The sequence below is a fragment of the Peromyscus maniculatus genome, chromosome 12, assembly GCF_049852395.1.
Source record: "Peromyscus maniculatus bairdii isolate BWxNUB_F1_BW_parent chromosome 12, HU_Pman_BW_mat_3.1, whole genome shotgun sequence".
Taxonomy (NCBI): domain Eukaryota; kingdom Metazoa; phylum Chordata; class Mammalia; order Rodentia; family Cricetidae; genus Peromyscus; species Peromyscus maniculatus.
In genome coordinates, this window is record NC_134863.1 from 13887465 (window position 1) to 13903038 (window position 15574).

At 47.1% G+C, this 15574-nt stretch overlaps 1 protein-coding gene across 3 annotated transcripts in view; it reads right to left on the minus strand.

Annotated features, from left to right (window-relative positions):
- Positions 1-15574, minus strand: part of Dgkg (diacylglycerol kinase gamma) — a 209540-nt gene that overhangs the window by 17130 nt on the left and 176836 nt on the right. For all 3 annotated transcript variants that reach the window (XM_006985051.4, XM_016003621.3, XM_076548617.1), the window contains one exon: positions 100-220. In XM_006985051.4, coding sequence (XP_006985113.1) covers positions 100-220 — 121 coding nt within the window. The remainder of the gene's footprint in view (positions 1-99; positions 221-15574) is intronic.

A 15574-nucleotide genomic window follows, 5' to 3' on the forward strand; every position in this document is an offset into this window, starting at 1 on the left:
CCTGAAGTCCGAAGGCAGCCCCCTAGTTATTTTATTATCTGCTTGAATGTTCAAGGGGGTAGGGGGACCCAGGAGATGCTGCGTAACAAGGGAACTTACCTAATAGTGACAGAGGAGCATTGAGCTAGCCTCCTCCCTGCACTCTTCAGGCCAGTGTAGATCTGTCCCATTTCCATGGCTCCCTCAAGACCCACCACTTCAAGGAGCTGGTCGCTGAGGTCTGTGGAGGGAACAGCAAAGACCATGTACATTCTTCTCTCTCACTCAGGATAGTCTGTCCAGAAGTGTCTGGTCCCTTGATGGTCAACCCAGGTCTGTTACCTCCCACTCAAGTGTGTTTTCATATACTGAGTCAGTCATCTTTCTCAAAAAAAGAAATAGATGTACCTTTTTGTGCGCAGAAGTCAAGTTACAGGTTTTTTTTTTTTTAAGTTTTGATTTAGAAGATTAGTATGTATCCAGCGAACGGGCTGACATGAAGAAACCTCTTCAAATACAGAAAAACAAAAATGACAAACCAGCTGTTTCTGAAATTCACCAACCTAGCTGCTAGAGACATAAAGGATTGGGACTAGGATGAGAAGAAATGTTAAAGAGTCTACAATCTATTCTCAATGTCAGAGCAACATGTTGGCTCTGCTAATCATGACTGATGGTTAATTAGACTCAAATTTGGCCTGTGCTTAGCTGCTGCTGAACCATCCTCCGTGGACATCCTCTGGAAGATCAAGGGCCTTTTTCAACACACCCCATGCCTAAGTCAAGCAAAGGAGAAGAATATTTCACCCACGTCAGACCATTGTGGCTCACAGTGGAAAAGGAGGTAGACAAACATGAATCCCAGGCTCCATATCACAGCACCAATGGCCCACAATGGTGGTGATGGCTTCTGATTCCAGCCTGGGAGGAGTGATCCATTTTGCTTGGGTATTTGCCTCCATTTTCTACTGTGAGGGATAGCAGGGGTAATGTTGGGTGCTGGGTCCCATACTCACTCTAAAATGCAACTGTCTGTGCAGTTAGAGCCGAAGCAGAAATTAAGACGCAGAGTTTAAAGAACAGTCTATTCCTTTGCTAGCAGCACAAGAGTCTGTTTTCAAAGACTGAGGCAAGTTACTACTAGTCTATTAACAGCCACAAGTGAGAAAACTGTGTCAAGGCTTTTTGTTTGTTCATCAACATGGCTTCTGTCCTCTAAAGACATGCTGTTTAAGATTAGCGAAGAAATAGTTATTCTTTTGTTTAGAAGATGGTTGTTTTAAAAACACTCCATTGGTGGATATGTATCTAATGGAGGCAGTTAACCAAAGCACTGGACTGATTGTAACATGTCAACACTGAAGTCCGAATGGATGATCCTCCAGAGACGTTAGCTACCAAGAGATACATGAGCCTAATCCACCTGTGAGAAGTACAGAGCTCCCCTTCTGCACCCATTCACACTCCACTCTCCATAAGTTCCTCTTTCTTTCTTTCTTTCTTTCTTTCTTTCTTTCTTTCTTTCTTTCTTTCTTTCTTTCTTTCTTTCTTTCTTTCTTTCTTTCTTTTTCTTTTTCTTTCTTTTTTTTTTTTTTTTGGTTTTGTCGAGACAGGGTTTCTCTGGGTAGCTTTGCGCCTTTCCTGGAACTCGCTTTGTAGACCAGGCTGGCCTCGAACTCACAGAGATCCGCCTGGCTCTGCCTCCTGAGTGCTGGGATTAAAGGCGTGCCCCACCACCACCCGGCAAGTTCCCCTTTCTTAACATCCCTGAAAAGATACTGTCTCCTTAAGCTCTCCATCTCATTTGGACTTGGGACAAGAAGCCATAAAAGGGTAAGGCTTATTTAGGAGAACACTCCAGGCTCTCTGAAGGAGTTTAGAGCTAATCAACAATGAATGTCTAAATCTCCAGTCACTTAATTAGCTCCCTTACCATGGAGGGTTGAATAATCATTGCAGAGTCTTAGCTTATTGTGCTGGCTTAATAGAGCCCATGCAAACAGCATCGGCTCTGGAGGTAGGGGAGGCAGGGAGCGAGGAAGCAAGAGAAGAGGATGCAGGAGATGAGGAGGGAGGAGAGAGAAATGTAATAGACTACTTCTAGGGGTGAGGAGGGCAGGGGAGCTGTGTTGTGACAGGAGAGAAGAGAAGAACACGAAGGCGTAAGTTTTTAGAAGTTCCTCTGCAGAGCGGCAGAAACGGCGGACACCTTAGAAAACGCTGCTCTTGTACCAGGCTTTGATATCTGACAGAGCTCAATGGTTCAGTGTTTTCCCTCCTTGAAACATGCCCTGGTAACAAAATGTTCTAAGAAGCAGGGGACTTAATAGACTCAAGTGTTTCAGCTTTACAATGTCTCCGTCTTTTAACAAATTTTCCCGTTGAATGGCTCTAAAGTTGTTATCACTTCCCACACATTACCTTGCAGCTATCACTTCCCACACATTACCTTGCTTCCTGGCTCCAGAAGAGCTATAATGAAGGCTGATCTCATCAGCAGGAGTGGGCAGGTGGGGGAGGGGCTGGCACAGATGCAGGGGAAGGGACCAGGGGCTTAGCATCCCTTTTTCATGTCACTTTTGACTATGTACTCTCTTCTCAGGCATAACAAAGGTGACTCCTGTCTGTCACCCTAGCCCTAACTCTAACCCTGACCCTGAGGGCAAGACTTAGCGGCTCTTTGCCCTCTCTACTAATGCCTAATTATCTTTCAACTTTCTAGAATGCCTGCTGAGGAAGTCTTAAAGAAATCTATTTTACATTCCTTCCTAAAGTAACTAAGCATCAAGACCCTTCTTTTGTGTGATAGCTATAAATAGCCCATGGTTTCAGTTTTCTTTGTGTCTTACTTAAAAAGAGTCCTGTCGTCACCTCACCCCTCTCTCCTTCCTCTACCACAGAGAGACTTATGTATACAGTAAGTTTGGTACTCAAGTGAAGGAGAGCAGAGTGCAAATCAATGTCTAGGAACAAACAACAGTGAATGTTTAGATTCTGTGTTCAGAACACAGAATTCAGGATTGGGACATCTGGTACACCAGGTGTCTGTTCTACCTTGGGTACCAATGACTCAGAGTGAGTTTGGCAATCGTGTCATGATCGTATTGCTTTTATACTCGTCCACTCATTAATGTTTAAGGTAGAATGTCTATGCACCTTAGTTAAGCAGAACTCACTCACTCAGTCACAGAATTGCTACGGAGTTAGCAACAACGTCCTAGGCACTGTGTTCGGAAATGGCAATATAAAGCACTCTGTTGCTGAAGGAGTCTTGTCTAAGAAGGTGAAACAGAATTCGGTGAAGAAGATGCTCAAATTGAACTGTGAGGCCAGGGATGTCTAAGTAGCTGGTGCTGAGTGGGAAGGTGCAGAAGGTGGGTGTGTAGAACATGCAAGGATTGCTGAATATCAAGCGGTGGTTTTGGGTTGGGAGGGAGGAACAAAGGAGAACATTCCAGGGACAGAGATGGGCATATACTATAGGGGGTTGACAGGCACAGGACAGAGGGGAAAGTTAATTCAGCAATAAACCCACTTGGAAATGTCATGGAACTAAAGTATGTAGTATTTTTCCCTATGTTTATTATTATTTATTGTTTATTTTTATTATTCAGAAAGCTGCCCAAAACCAGAGGAGTTGATATTGGGGCCGGGCACAAGTTTGTGTAGCCTGTGGGCCAGGCCTTCCAGCCCTGCTCTTACTGTTCCTTGGTGCCAAGGCTTTGGGCATGCAGGTGTGCATACTGAATTCACACCTGACATTTTCATTCTAGGACAGAAGGAAGACGTGGTGTGGGAAAATGGAGAGGGGAGGATGTGGAAGCAGGGGTAGGACAGCATGGACAACAACCTCAGTTCCAACCTGTTCAACCGCCAGCATTCGGCTTTATAAACGCACATCTGACCATGCCACCCCCAGACCCACGATCCTTAGTGACACCAAGCAAAACACCAAGGGCTTGGCAAAAGAAGACACAGATAACACACCCAAGATGTTACAAAAAGAAAAAGTTTTGAAAATAATTTGCCACTTGTAATAAGTCTGAGGGTTTTACGTTGCTTCTTCTGTTACTTTCTTGGGACTGTGTGAGAAATTATGGACAGAACCCAAGTTCACGAAAGCACATGCATTGTAGCATCATTTATAAAAGTAACCCCACTGCCATATTTCTTCCTACATGGGAACAGTTAAACAAACAATATGGTATCCACATGATGGAAAGTTTTGCTGCCATTAAAATATTTACAAGCCAGGGGTGGGAGCTCATGTTCTTAAGCTCAGCACCCAGGAGCATGGGGGAGGAAGTCTGTGGTAAGTTCAAGGACAGCCTGGACTATAAAGTGAGTCTCCGACCAGCTTGGTCTACTATGTGAGACCTTGTTTTAAAATCGCAACACACATATTTAATAACTGCATATGTATTTATATGATGTTTAATTATAATGTCAAGATATAAGCTTACTTATGTAGCATATACTCAACTAGGTAAGAAGATACACATAAAAAAAGGACAAATCTCAGCAAAATCTTAACAATGGTAATACCTGGATAATTAAATTAATGCTAATTTCTATTTCTTCTTTATGCTTTTCTAGGTGTTTCTTAAAATAGATATTTGTATTATAACCAACAAGTAATCTTTAAAAAAAAAGTTAGCTTCTATTCATGGTAACAAAGACCAAGCATTATTTCCAGAACGTTCTCTGGGCTGCTCTTCCTTTAGTTTGGCTTAGACAGTCCTCAAGGTCTTCCATACAGACACAGTCATCAAGAGGAGGGGTGGGGTCGTGTCCACAGTTGGCAGACTACAACTTCAGTTACTGTACCATGAAGTCTGGGTTGAATGGGGAAAGAGATGAAGGAACAGCAGAAAAATAAGAGACCTGGAAAGTTCTAGCAAAGGTATTCTGAGACAAGGGGGTGAAATGTGGCCGAGGTGCTGTGAATGAATGGTACTGGTCAGTGGCAGATTACCTGTGGCCTCAGTCATGGGCAGCAGGAGCGGATAATGATGATGCAAATTAAAGGGGAATGTGGCTATGTCAGTGGTTCCCAGACTTGGCTGTATGTTAGCCTTACCTGAGGAGCTTTTAAAAGCAGTGCTGCCCAGCCTGTACCCTCTATCAGTTAAATTAAAATGCATGGGCATGCAGGCATCACATTTATTCTGAAACAGTCCTCAGTGATTCCGAAGTACATCACTGTGTGTATCCGGTGTGCTCAGTTCCTGTCGCCACTGGCCAGTGGTTCCCTGAGCATGGTCTTAAACCACCAGTGTTCTCATTACTTGGGAACTTGTTAGAAATGCACATCCTTGGGCCCCACCTCAGCTCTGTGGAATCAGATATTCTGGAGGTAGTGTCTAGCAGACTGTGTTCTAACAAGCCCTCTGGAAGATTCCAAGACACAGCCAAGTTTGAGAAGTTGAGCCTGAGGTAATAAAAGTGCCCACAGGAGTTCAGGTGAAGAATAGAAGCAAGTTACTTCCTGACTGCTTTGATCTAGAACTTTCTCAGGTGAAAATTAGGGAGGAGAATGCTCACCCAGAAGTGTGTAAAAGCACCTGGCTGAGAGGGGGTGCTTAAAATAGACTGTTTCTCTTTCTTCTTTCTGCCTACCACTCCTAAGCACTCACCTGCACGGCTTCTTAGAGCTGTCCTCAAACCACATTAGACCTCAGAATAACATCAAATTGTGGTCCCTACCGTCCCTTACCTCCACGCAGAGGCCAGAAACCAAGGTGTGCTTTGGATAAAGGGCATCCCACCCTGTCTTTACGCTCGACCCAACTATTTTCCTTCCGACTTCTTATCTCAACCCCATTTTGCTTTTATTTATTTAGTCCTAACAACTGTCAGAAGGAGGGGCCAGAGCTCAACAATGGCAGGTAAAAGCTAGCAGAGCCCTGGTATCCAAGGGGACATGACTTCAGGACCTCGCCGCCCCCCCCCCCCCCCCCCCCCCCGTAGCTCTGGAAGCCAGAGGAATCATGCCCAAGTCTAAAATCAAAGTGCCAGAAAGGTTGGTGTGGTGGTTTGAAAGAAAATGTCCCCCAAGGGGGTGGCACTATTAGGAGGCGTGGCCTTGTTGGAGGAAGTGTGTCCCTGTGGGGGTGGGCTTTGAGATCTCTTGCTCAAGCTTTCCTTAGTGTGACAGTCAGTTAACTTCCTGTTGCCTGCAAGATGTAGGACTCTCAGCTCCAGCACCACATCTGCCTGCACACCACCATGCTCCCTGTCATGATGATAATGGACTGAAACTCTGAGACTGTAAGTGAGCCACCTCAATTAAATGAGTTCTTTATACAAGTTGCCATGGTCATGGTGTCTCTTCACAGCAATAAGAACCCAAACGAAGACAGATAGCTTCCCCTGAAGCCTTTCTTTGGCTTACAGACCACTGCTGCCTTGACCACACAGACACCTTTCTGTGCACACACATCCCTATTGCCACTGTGATTCCAAAATTTATATTGTATGAGGACAGAAATAAGATTAGATCATGTCTCATCTTAGCAGCTTTGTATTTACTTAATCACATCCTTAAAGGCTCCATTTCTAGAATGCAAACCTGTGCATTATTGAGGTTCCTCAAAAAACAGAAACTAGAACTACCACATGACCCAACTATAGTACTTGTAGGTAGCTACACCTAAAGGATGCTAAGCCAGCATGCCATAGGGATACAGGCACACCCATGGTCTTAGTGGCTCAAATTACGCCATTTGCAGGAAAATGGATGAAACTGGAGATCATTTTGTTTAGGCAAATAGGCCAGATTTAGGGAGACAAATAGCACGTGCTTCTTGTACACACGGACTCCAGATTTAAATTTTTGCATATATCACACACTGGTCATGAAAGGAGAAAGGGAGGGAGAGATCTTAAGGACGAGAAGAGGGGAGGAGAAGGCAGTAATGATTATATATGACATGGATGCAGAAAGGGGTCCATTTAGGGACCAGCAAGTGGGGGGGGGGGAAGGTGATGGGAGGGCGGGGCAAGGTGATAGAGGAGGAAGAAAATAAAATCTATTAATTTATATACTAACATTACCAAAAAGAGCCTGTATCCAATGTAATACATTCTTAGGTACCACAGTTTAGGGCTTTCAACTTAGGAACTTAGGAGGTGATCAATTCGGCCTGAAAGAGGGGTCATAATAGAACCTGCCTTGATGTGTTGGAGAATGTGAAGGCATTCTGTAAACAGCAATTCCCCCCGTCACTGTGCTCCAAAGAAGCCAATGTGTGCTGTAGGTACACAGGCCCTCCTTCCCTCTGCAAAAGGAAAGACATGGCCTAGACATGGCCTCTGCCTGGCAGAGGGACAAGGGCAGTCCCACTGTCTAGACAGGTGAGTGGAAACTGGCAGGCCTTCCTACACACTCAACCACCAAGGCTGAGACAGGTGTTGCCTGGAGCTCCTCTCTTGCCTCTGTGTTTCCAGGGAGGTGGTCTGTGCGTCCTTGGTAGCTCAACGCTAATGCCCAACAAAGCCGGGCACTGGTCGGCTCACCTGAACCCCAGCTGGAGTCAGTACAGATGCAGCATAGGTCCTGACCAAGGCATTTCAAAGCATGTGTACGAGCACTACAGCCTGAAAGGTAGGGCTCCGCCTGGAGAAAGGCCCAGAGACCTGTCCTGGTCTTCTCCAAGGGACACTGCTGTGTACAGAAAGTCCTCACAGCCCTTCTCTCTTGTTCTCAGCCTTAGGGGATGACGCAGAACACAAGCTCCACAGACTTGGGTCTGAACCCTGTGACTCTGTCACTCACTTCTCCTTGGGGACTTGGTGTGCACCCTCTGGAAGGTAGGCACAACATCCTCCTGGCAGGGCAGTGAGTGCTCTGGACAAATCCCATCTCATCCGAGCAGCAGAAGGAAGCCCCAGGAAGTAGTCACTGTCACTTCGATTTTGTGTTTCCTTAGAGAGGATGTGTTCAGATCTTGACAGGAGATGCATTCCCATGTCTGTTTTCTTTATGCTAAAAAGGGCCTAAAATGGGCCCTTGGGTATCCTAATCATAACTGCGATGCCACGCCCCCCACTTTCTTGTGCATGCATGAGAGAGAGAGAGAGAGAGGAGAAAGAGTGAGGGGAGAGAGGAGAGGAGAGAGAGAGAGGCAGAGAGAGACAGAGAGAGAGAGAGAGACAGAGCGGAGGTGTGGGGTGTGGGATCTACTTTGCCTTCTCTTGTTCCTGGTGCTCTAGGAGCATAAAGGCATGGACTTGACCTTCCTCCCTGAAGGGCACCTCTTCTTTTGTGCCATGAGCTTGTCACATTGGTCCTTAGGCTTCTCACACACCTCAAGCCTCATCAAGGCACAAAGGTAGCCAGAGGGCATAAGTCAGTTTTGTCCCGCACTGAGGCAGGAAAGGGGTAGGTCGGAGAGACCAGGTTCTGAGAAGAAAGAAAGAGCAAGGTTGGGGGGGAGGTGCTGGTCTGACAGGTGGGAGGTAGAATGCTGCTTTGATTGGGCTCTGTCTAGTAGCACGGCCTTAGGGAAATCGTGTCCCCTCCCAGGGCCTCCGTCTCCCTCATTAGGGTGATGCACCAATCCTTAGGCGTGTTTGAGCTCCCCTGCCAATATGAAGACCAGTTTCCTGACTGGTCAACAGTAGATAGGCCTTCGCCTGTCAGCACCATGCAGAGCATAGACTGTCCAGTGCGAGTCTTGGTGAGGCGAGAGAGAGCACAGAAATAGGAATGCATATGGCTGCTTCTGGGTTCTGTAGGCCTGCCTGTGTGAGCAATAGGGTGAGAAAATGGCTCCCTTCATTCTGGGGCTGTATCTTCTGGGCTTCGCCAGAGCTTTGGCGAAGGTGCCGCATGGGGGAAGGAGGCCTTCTAAACCTCTGTGAAGAGGGGTGGGTGCTTTAGAAAGGGAGGAACCATGTACCTGCAGTGGTGGGGAGAACAGGGGAGGGGGGATTTCTCAGGAAGAAAGGAGGTCCTAGAAAAAAAAAAATGAAGAGGTCTGACATCACCAGGCTGCTGAGGTGAGACTGTATAAGAATGATCCTTCCATCTTGGATATCCCAGCTCCCTGAGCTGTGGTCTGGGTCACAGCTGAAGAAAATGGACCAAGGCAGGGAACGTATAGGGAGTTAAAATGAGATGACGAATGGAAAATATTTTTAGCATATGGTGCTAAATATAACTAGATGCATAACAAATGTTGGGTGAGCTGACCTGAACATGGGAAGAAATATGAGTTGGCAGTGTGCTGGGAGAGACACGGGTCTCTGCTTACAGTGTCCACTCTGCCAACAGAAGCCTCCGCTCAGGAAGAGGTAGGCTGGCAAGGCCGAGCTTGTGCATAGAAGAGGCAGGGAATGGTGTGGTTTATGGCGCGGGGGTGGGGGGTGGGGGGGTGGGGTGGGGGGGAGGGGTGTAGTTGGTGGTGCAGGGACGGGGACGGGGGACTCACCTATAATCAAAGGATGGTCGTAGCAGCCTGTGTCTACCCACCACTACCCTTGGTTCTGCCCATTATTCCTCTTCAGCCATTTGTCTCCCAAATGAAGGCTTTACAGTTGCAAACCCATATTCTGCGTATTCTGCATTAGCTCACGTCTCCTTTCTTTCATTCTCTGTCTCTTCAAATCCTTGCCAGCATTTAGGACTAGCACATACCTGTTCTATCTTGTTCGTTCATTCATTCATTTGGCCATTGAATATTTATTGATCACCTGCTTTGTGAATGGCATAGCGCTGAGTAGCTGAGAATCAGGTTCTGAAGGAGAGACCTCCTCCTCCTCTTTCTTGTGTCTCGCACTTTTGTGGTACCCACTGGCTCTGCTATTCCATGGCACTTGCCTGTTATGCTAGTATTGACACGGTTGCTAGGCACCTCTTGATCCATCCTATAGCAAAACACCATGCTGGTGGCGTTGTGGATTGAGGACTGGACCACACTGTCTTTCGATTGCAGCTGCAGTACCTGGATCAGCTTAAGTACCTGAGGCCAGGTGTGAGTCCAGCTTGATTATACATTGTCAATGTGATTTCACCCTAGTCTTTTAATCCCAAGGGGTTTCAGCTTCCTCAGACATAAAATCAAATAGTGAAATAAATATACAAGTCTTTTGTTTCCAAAGCAGGTATTCACTAAACGGCAGACCAACATGTTATTTGTTAGTTGACTAAGCCATAACACTGAGGGATAAGAGCTCACAACAGTAATCCTAGCATTTAAAGAGTCCTTTACCAGCCTGGGCTACACGGTGAGACTGTCCAAAAAAAATTGAGATCAAATACTACTATGGATTAAATGTTTGTGTCTGCCCCACCCCTCTCCCTCCAATTCATATGTTAAAGCACCAGCTCTCAATTTCAGAGCACGCTTTGGGGACATCCTGAGGGTAAATTCTTAGAAAAAGAGGTATATAGAGAGGAGCTTTCCATGTGACTGATGATAGGGCAAGAAGTGTTCATCTGCAAGCCGGGATGTGGGCCCCCACCAGGAACCAAATTGCCTGGCATCTTGATGTTGGACATCTCAGCCTCCATAAGTACGAGAAAGAAATTTCTGCTGTTTAATCCACTCAGCCTGTGGTATTCTATTACAGCAGCCCCAACTGACTAAGACATACACAGTCCCCGCACAAAATAGAAACTAGCCAAGAAATCTGAACAACAGCATCTGGGCATGCGGCCAGCATGGTGCTTTGCTGTGGGGGTGGATCTCAGGAAGTGCCCAGTATTGAGTGGCTTAAGAGCTACTGCAAAGAACAGGGACAGGTTTGGAAACCAAAATGGTGCAAGCAATGGAACAGCAATGATTAAAACGAAAGAACAAGGTGTTTAGTCCTGTCAAAGAACCTGGACTAGCTGCTCCACCTGCTCGTCAAGGGTGAAGTTTCCCCAGTCCCTCTTTTATTGTGACAGGCAGATGGCTGGAGGCAGGAATCAAGCTAGAGTTCAGCTCCAGCTTGAACCCAGTGAGAGCAGGTTTCCCTCTGCAGATGGTGAGCAGCCTCCCTGGAACATTTCCACCTCACCAGCCCCTCCCAGCTCTCAGGAGATAGGGGTGGGTGGGAGGAGCCCCAGCTGGTGCTCTCTGCTCCAAAGTCAGCCAAAGACCAATTGCCTCCCTTTGGATTTCCAGCAGGGCCAGCCCAAAGTGATGAGGCTGGAGCTAGCTAGGGTGGGTTATTTGGTGTGTAGCATCCCATGTTTGGGATGCTAGAACTCAGACTCTAGTTATAGACCCACCAATTGACCTGGGACAGGTTGGTTAACCTCCTCACACCTCATTTTTCTAGTATACAAAACTTCATTATGACATTCTTCGCCGGGGTGGGGGTGGGGGTGGGGATCAGCCAGGCCAAGCAACAGAGTCTTTCTCATACATCACTGGAGAGGCTGTGGGCACGCAGATTCTGTTCCAGCATATCTGTATGGGCCTTGAGTGTCTGCATTGCATTCAAGTGATGCCTATCCTCTTGGTTCATGGACCATTTGGGGTTCTAAAGCACAGACTAGCTAATCATGGTACGAGGGCCAAATACAGTCTATTTGTTTTTGTTGATAAAGTTTTATTGGAACACAGACCCACACACTTATTTAATTACTCTCCAGGGCTGCTTTTATGCTAAGTGAACTGAATTGGGAAGTTACATTGGAGACTCCGGCACACAAAGCCTAGTTACATGTCTTATTATAGAAAACTTTTTGCTGCCCCTAGGAGACTGAGGTTCTCTGTGGGCTAAAAGACCTATATTTCAATCCAGGTTTGACCGAGGGCAAACTACTTCCCCTTGCTATTTCTTTCTCCTTATCTAGAGAACAAGATGATCACTAAAATTTAAAGAGATCTGTGATTGTAGAGTTTCAATACTACATAGAAAAGTCAGTTTCTACTGAACCATGTTGTGTGGCCTAAAACAAACAACAAACAAGGCACCAGGCCTTACCTGCAGAATCCAGAGGGGCAACCCCTGGTGGTCCCTGTGAGTTCCCACTGACCATGGTTTCTACCTGACAGAGTCAGCTGGAAATAGACAGGGTCTTAGGGGTAAGGTCAGAGGCAGGCTTCCCAAGCTGTAACACAAGCTGTCGCTGGCAGAGAAGTCCTGGGACCTCGTGCGTGCCAGCATCATTCACAGAGATTCCATTTTGCTGATAGATCAACTTAAAAACCACAGCCCCATAGCTTATCACTCCATCGTGTCCTGGCTCTGGGTGCATTTGGCCAGCTAGTCCTCAGAAACCCATCTGAGGCCTCAGAGACCCTGCCAAGCACAGGGACCATGACATCTGGAGCTCCCTCGGGAGCTCCCAGTCTAGTGAGGGAGATGGCCTATAAAGGAGGAATCATAGGAGAGTTGGACCAGGTAGCTTTGAGGGGGAATCTTGGGTATCTGGCTTGGGCACCAGGTGAGATACTAGCCAGGCAGGGGCCATGTGGTTGTGGGGAGGCAGTGGGCTTGAGGAGGGGAGAAAAAGCATGGGTAGAAGGGGAAGATAATGACTAGTTTGGGGTTTGTTGATGCCAGCGTGGGCTGCTAAGACTGAATGGCAGAGCTGTGATTTCCTGTGCAGAGCGGAGTCAAATCTTTCTGTAGGCCTGCAAACATTTAACAAGATGACACATGTTGCCATGGTAATTTTCCAGCACCGAGAAGAGTCCCAGTGCACACACCTAGTACTCCCGAGGCCCTTTGGAGTTCACATGCCTCCTTCTCTGCCAACCCACAGGAGAGATCATCTAAGCCAGCTAGTTATTGTCAACTGGACACAAACTAGAGTCCCCTGGGAAGAGGGGACCTCAACTGAGGAACTGCCCCCATCAGACTGGCCCATTGGCATGTTGTCTGGGCATTTTCTTGATTAATGATGGATATGGAAGGGCCCAGCCCACTGTGGATGGTGTCATCCCTGGGCAGGTGGTCCTGGATAAGACACGAGGAACAAGCCAGCAAGCAGCTTTCCTCCATGGTTCTGTTTCGGTTCTGCCTCTAGGTTCCTGCCTGGGCTTCCCTTGATGAGGAGCAATAACCTGTAAGCCAGATAAGCCCTTTCCTTCCCCTAAGTTGGTGTCTGGTCAGTGTTTTTATCACAGAAACAAAAAGTAAGCAGTATACCCCCGTGAAATGTACCATTTTTAGGCTAGTTAGGGAAAGCCTTGGCCATCTCTGAACCTATTGGGCCCTCCTCTGTTATGACTTTATTATATACAAGTGGGAAGAAAGCCACAAGAAGTCATGAACGTAGGCTTGCCGTTATTTCTGAGTCTCAACTGAGCTGTGGTTTCCCGCTTGGGAGTATCAACGTTTGAGATGGCTGGCCGGTATCTGTGCCCTGGCTTTGGAACTCAGGGCACTCGTCATATGGTTGGTGAAAACCCACAAGGCACCATGCACACATGAGCAAGCCATCCATGCTTGCAAAGTAGCAGGGTCAAATGAGCAGAAGAACCCTGTGATCTTGCATGCCTGGGAGTTTGCTTCTCTTTCCTAGAGAGAGCCTCTGAATCTGGGAGAGCAGGGGTGATCCGCAATGGGCTGGGAGACTGCTTAGATCAGCAGGCTCGAGTACCAGGTTAGGGAGACCACGGGTGTGCCTGTGAATGTTACATTGGCTGGTTGGACTCATTCAGACGTGGGAGCCATGCAGCTCTTAGCTCTTATCACAGTTCTTTGTGTCTCGTTGCAGGGTGATGTTATGGAGGCCATGCCGTGCTAGTCCCCTAGGGGCTGGGAAGTCATTATTCCCCATCATGCTCTAGTACCTGATGCTTGGTAGGTGCGTTTGCATGGATGTTGAATGAGCTGACAGAAAGCCTGTCTGTAGTACTGTAAGAACTACTCAGAGTAAACTCTCTACCACAAGTGTCTGACCCTTGCTTTGTTTACTGGCAGAAATTATTACCTGCTGATAGACTAGAGAGATTTTGGCTTAGAACTTTGTCTAGAACACTCTATTTGTGGTTCAAGTGGGACTGATAGAGAAACCACATGTGAGATAGGCAGGGGGTGCAGCGGGGGTGACTTATCGCCAGTCCACCATTGGCTCCAGCCTGAAGACTGGATTGAGGGTAATGAGAAAGTGTGTAGGAAGTCTCTCATTGTATCTTGGGCTGGTGCCAGAGGGAATGGCAGAGCTCCAAGGACTCTGCTTTCCAGTTTCACTCACTTACCCAGATTTGTGCTTCACTTGGCTACCTGACCCCTGTCCTTCTCGCTGCTTGTCTGGACAGCAGTCTGCTCAGGTGTCTTCCTAAGTCCTCCAGCAACAGCCAAATGCACTTAAGCATTGTCCCAATAATAACCCCAGAGGTACCGATTGCTAGAGCCACAGGTGGTTTAAGGAAATCTAGGTCAAATTTCTGAAGAAGTCAAGAGAGACCTTCTAAATTGTCCCCTTCATGTCACTTAACACCAAGCGGTGACAGCGATGACTGTTGGTCAAGGCCTCATTGAGTTCTAGGTGCTGTTATGTGCCCTACAAGGATGATCCAGTTCAACCCTCGCAACGATCCAGAGGAGCCCATCACTGTTCTGTTCGGTCAAGCGCTGTAATGGAGGCCTGGAGAGATTGTAAGGTCACATGGGGGGAGGTGAGGAGGCCTGAGTTTTTGGGTTTTGTTTTTTGTAATTCATCGGGGGTGCATCCCTCCACTCCACACAGATTCTCAGTTGCAAGTCCTTTAAGCTGCATTTGAGTTCGTTATTTAAAGATGGCTAGCACATCTCACTTGTCAAGTGAACGATTAATGGTCCCCATATTCACATACAATGCTTCCTAAGACTTTCTCCATCATTTCCGCTTCCTGCCTGATCCTGTCTTCCTGCAGGGTCTATTGCCCGTTGTGCTGACTGAAGGCAAGATGCCTTCCTCTCTCTTCTTGCAGCAACAGCTTCTGTAGAACGCTCTACACCCTTTGGGGTAGCAGGCTGTGAAAAGGACACAAAGGTTGTTGAAACACAGTCCAAGAATGGAATCATGTGAGAATTCTGAGTGCTTGTGAGAAAGCACCAAGAAAACAAGACAAGAGCCTTGCGACCTCAGTTTCTTCAAAACACAGAACCGTTCTTGGAATGTGTTTTCGTGCTCCCCCCAGGTGCAGCAGACAGGAGTGAGTTGACTTCAGCTGTTGCTATTCATGTGCCTCTATGGAAAAACACGCTTTTGCCATGCGCCGCTTGTCTTTGTGATCGTATACAGCTTGAGCCCAGAAGAACTTTACTCAGGTGACCTTTTGTAACCCTCAGGGTATAAATTGTCTGATGCTCTGAATAAAGCTGGCTATCTAATGTGACTTTAGTCTGCCTCCTTTTAAGGGCCCACTATCCCAGGTGACTGTGGAACATATGCCCCTTGTTTTCCAAGACAGACAGGGGAAAGAGATGATGAGGACATGCAGCCTATAATTCAGGGCAATCTACAACCAGTTTTCTAGGGAGGCTGAGGCAAATCTCAGTGTCCAGGAAATTCAGAGCTGGTTTCTCTGTTGGGAGTTCTGGAGGGGTGAGTCATTAAGGGAGAGGATCAGAGTGTCACCAAGTAGATTGAATCCTCTCATTGGACTGCATCTATCTGTCACCCATGCTGTGAAAACCTGGCTTGTACAAAACACACAGAAGT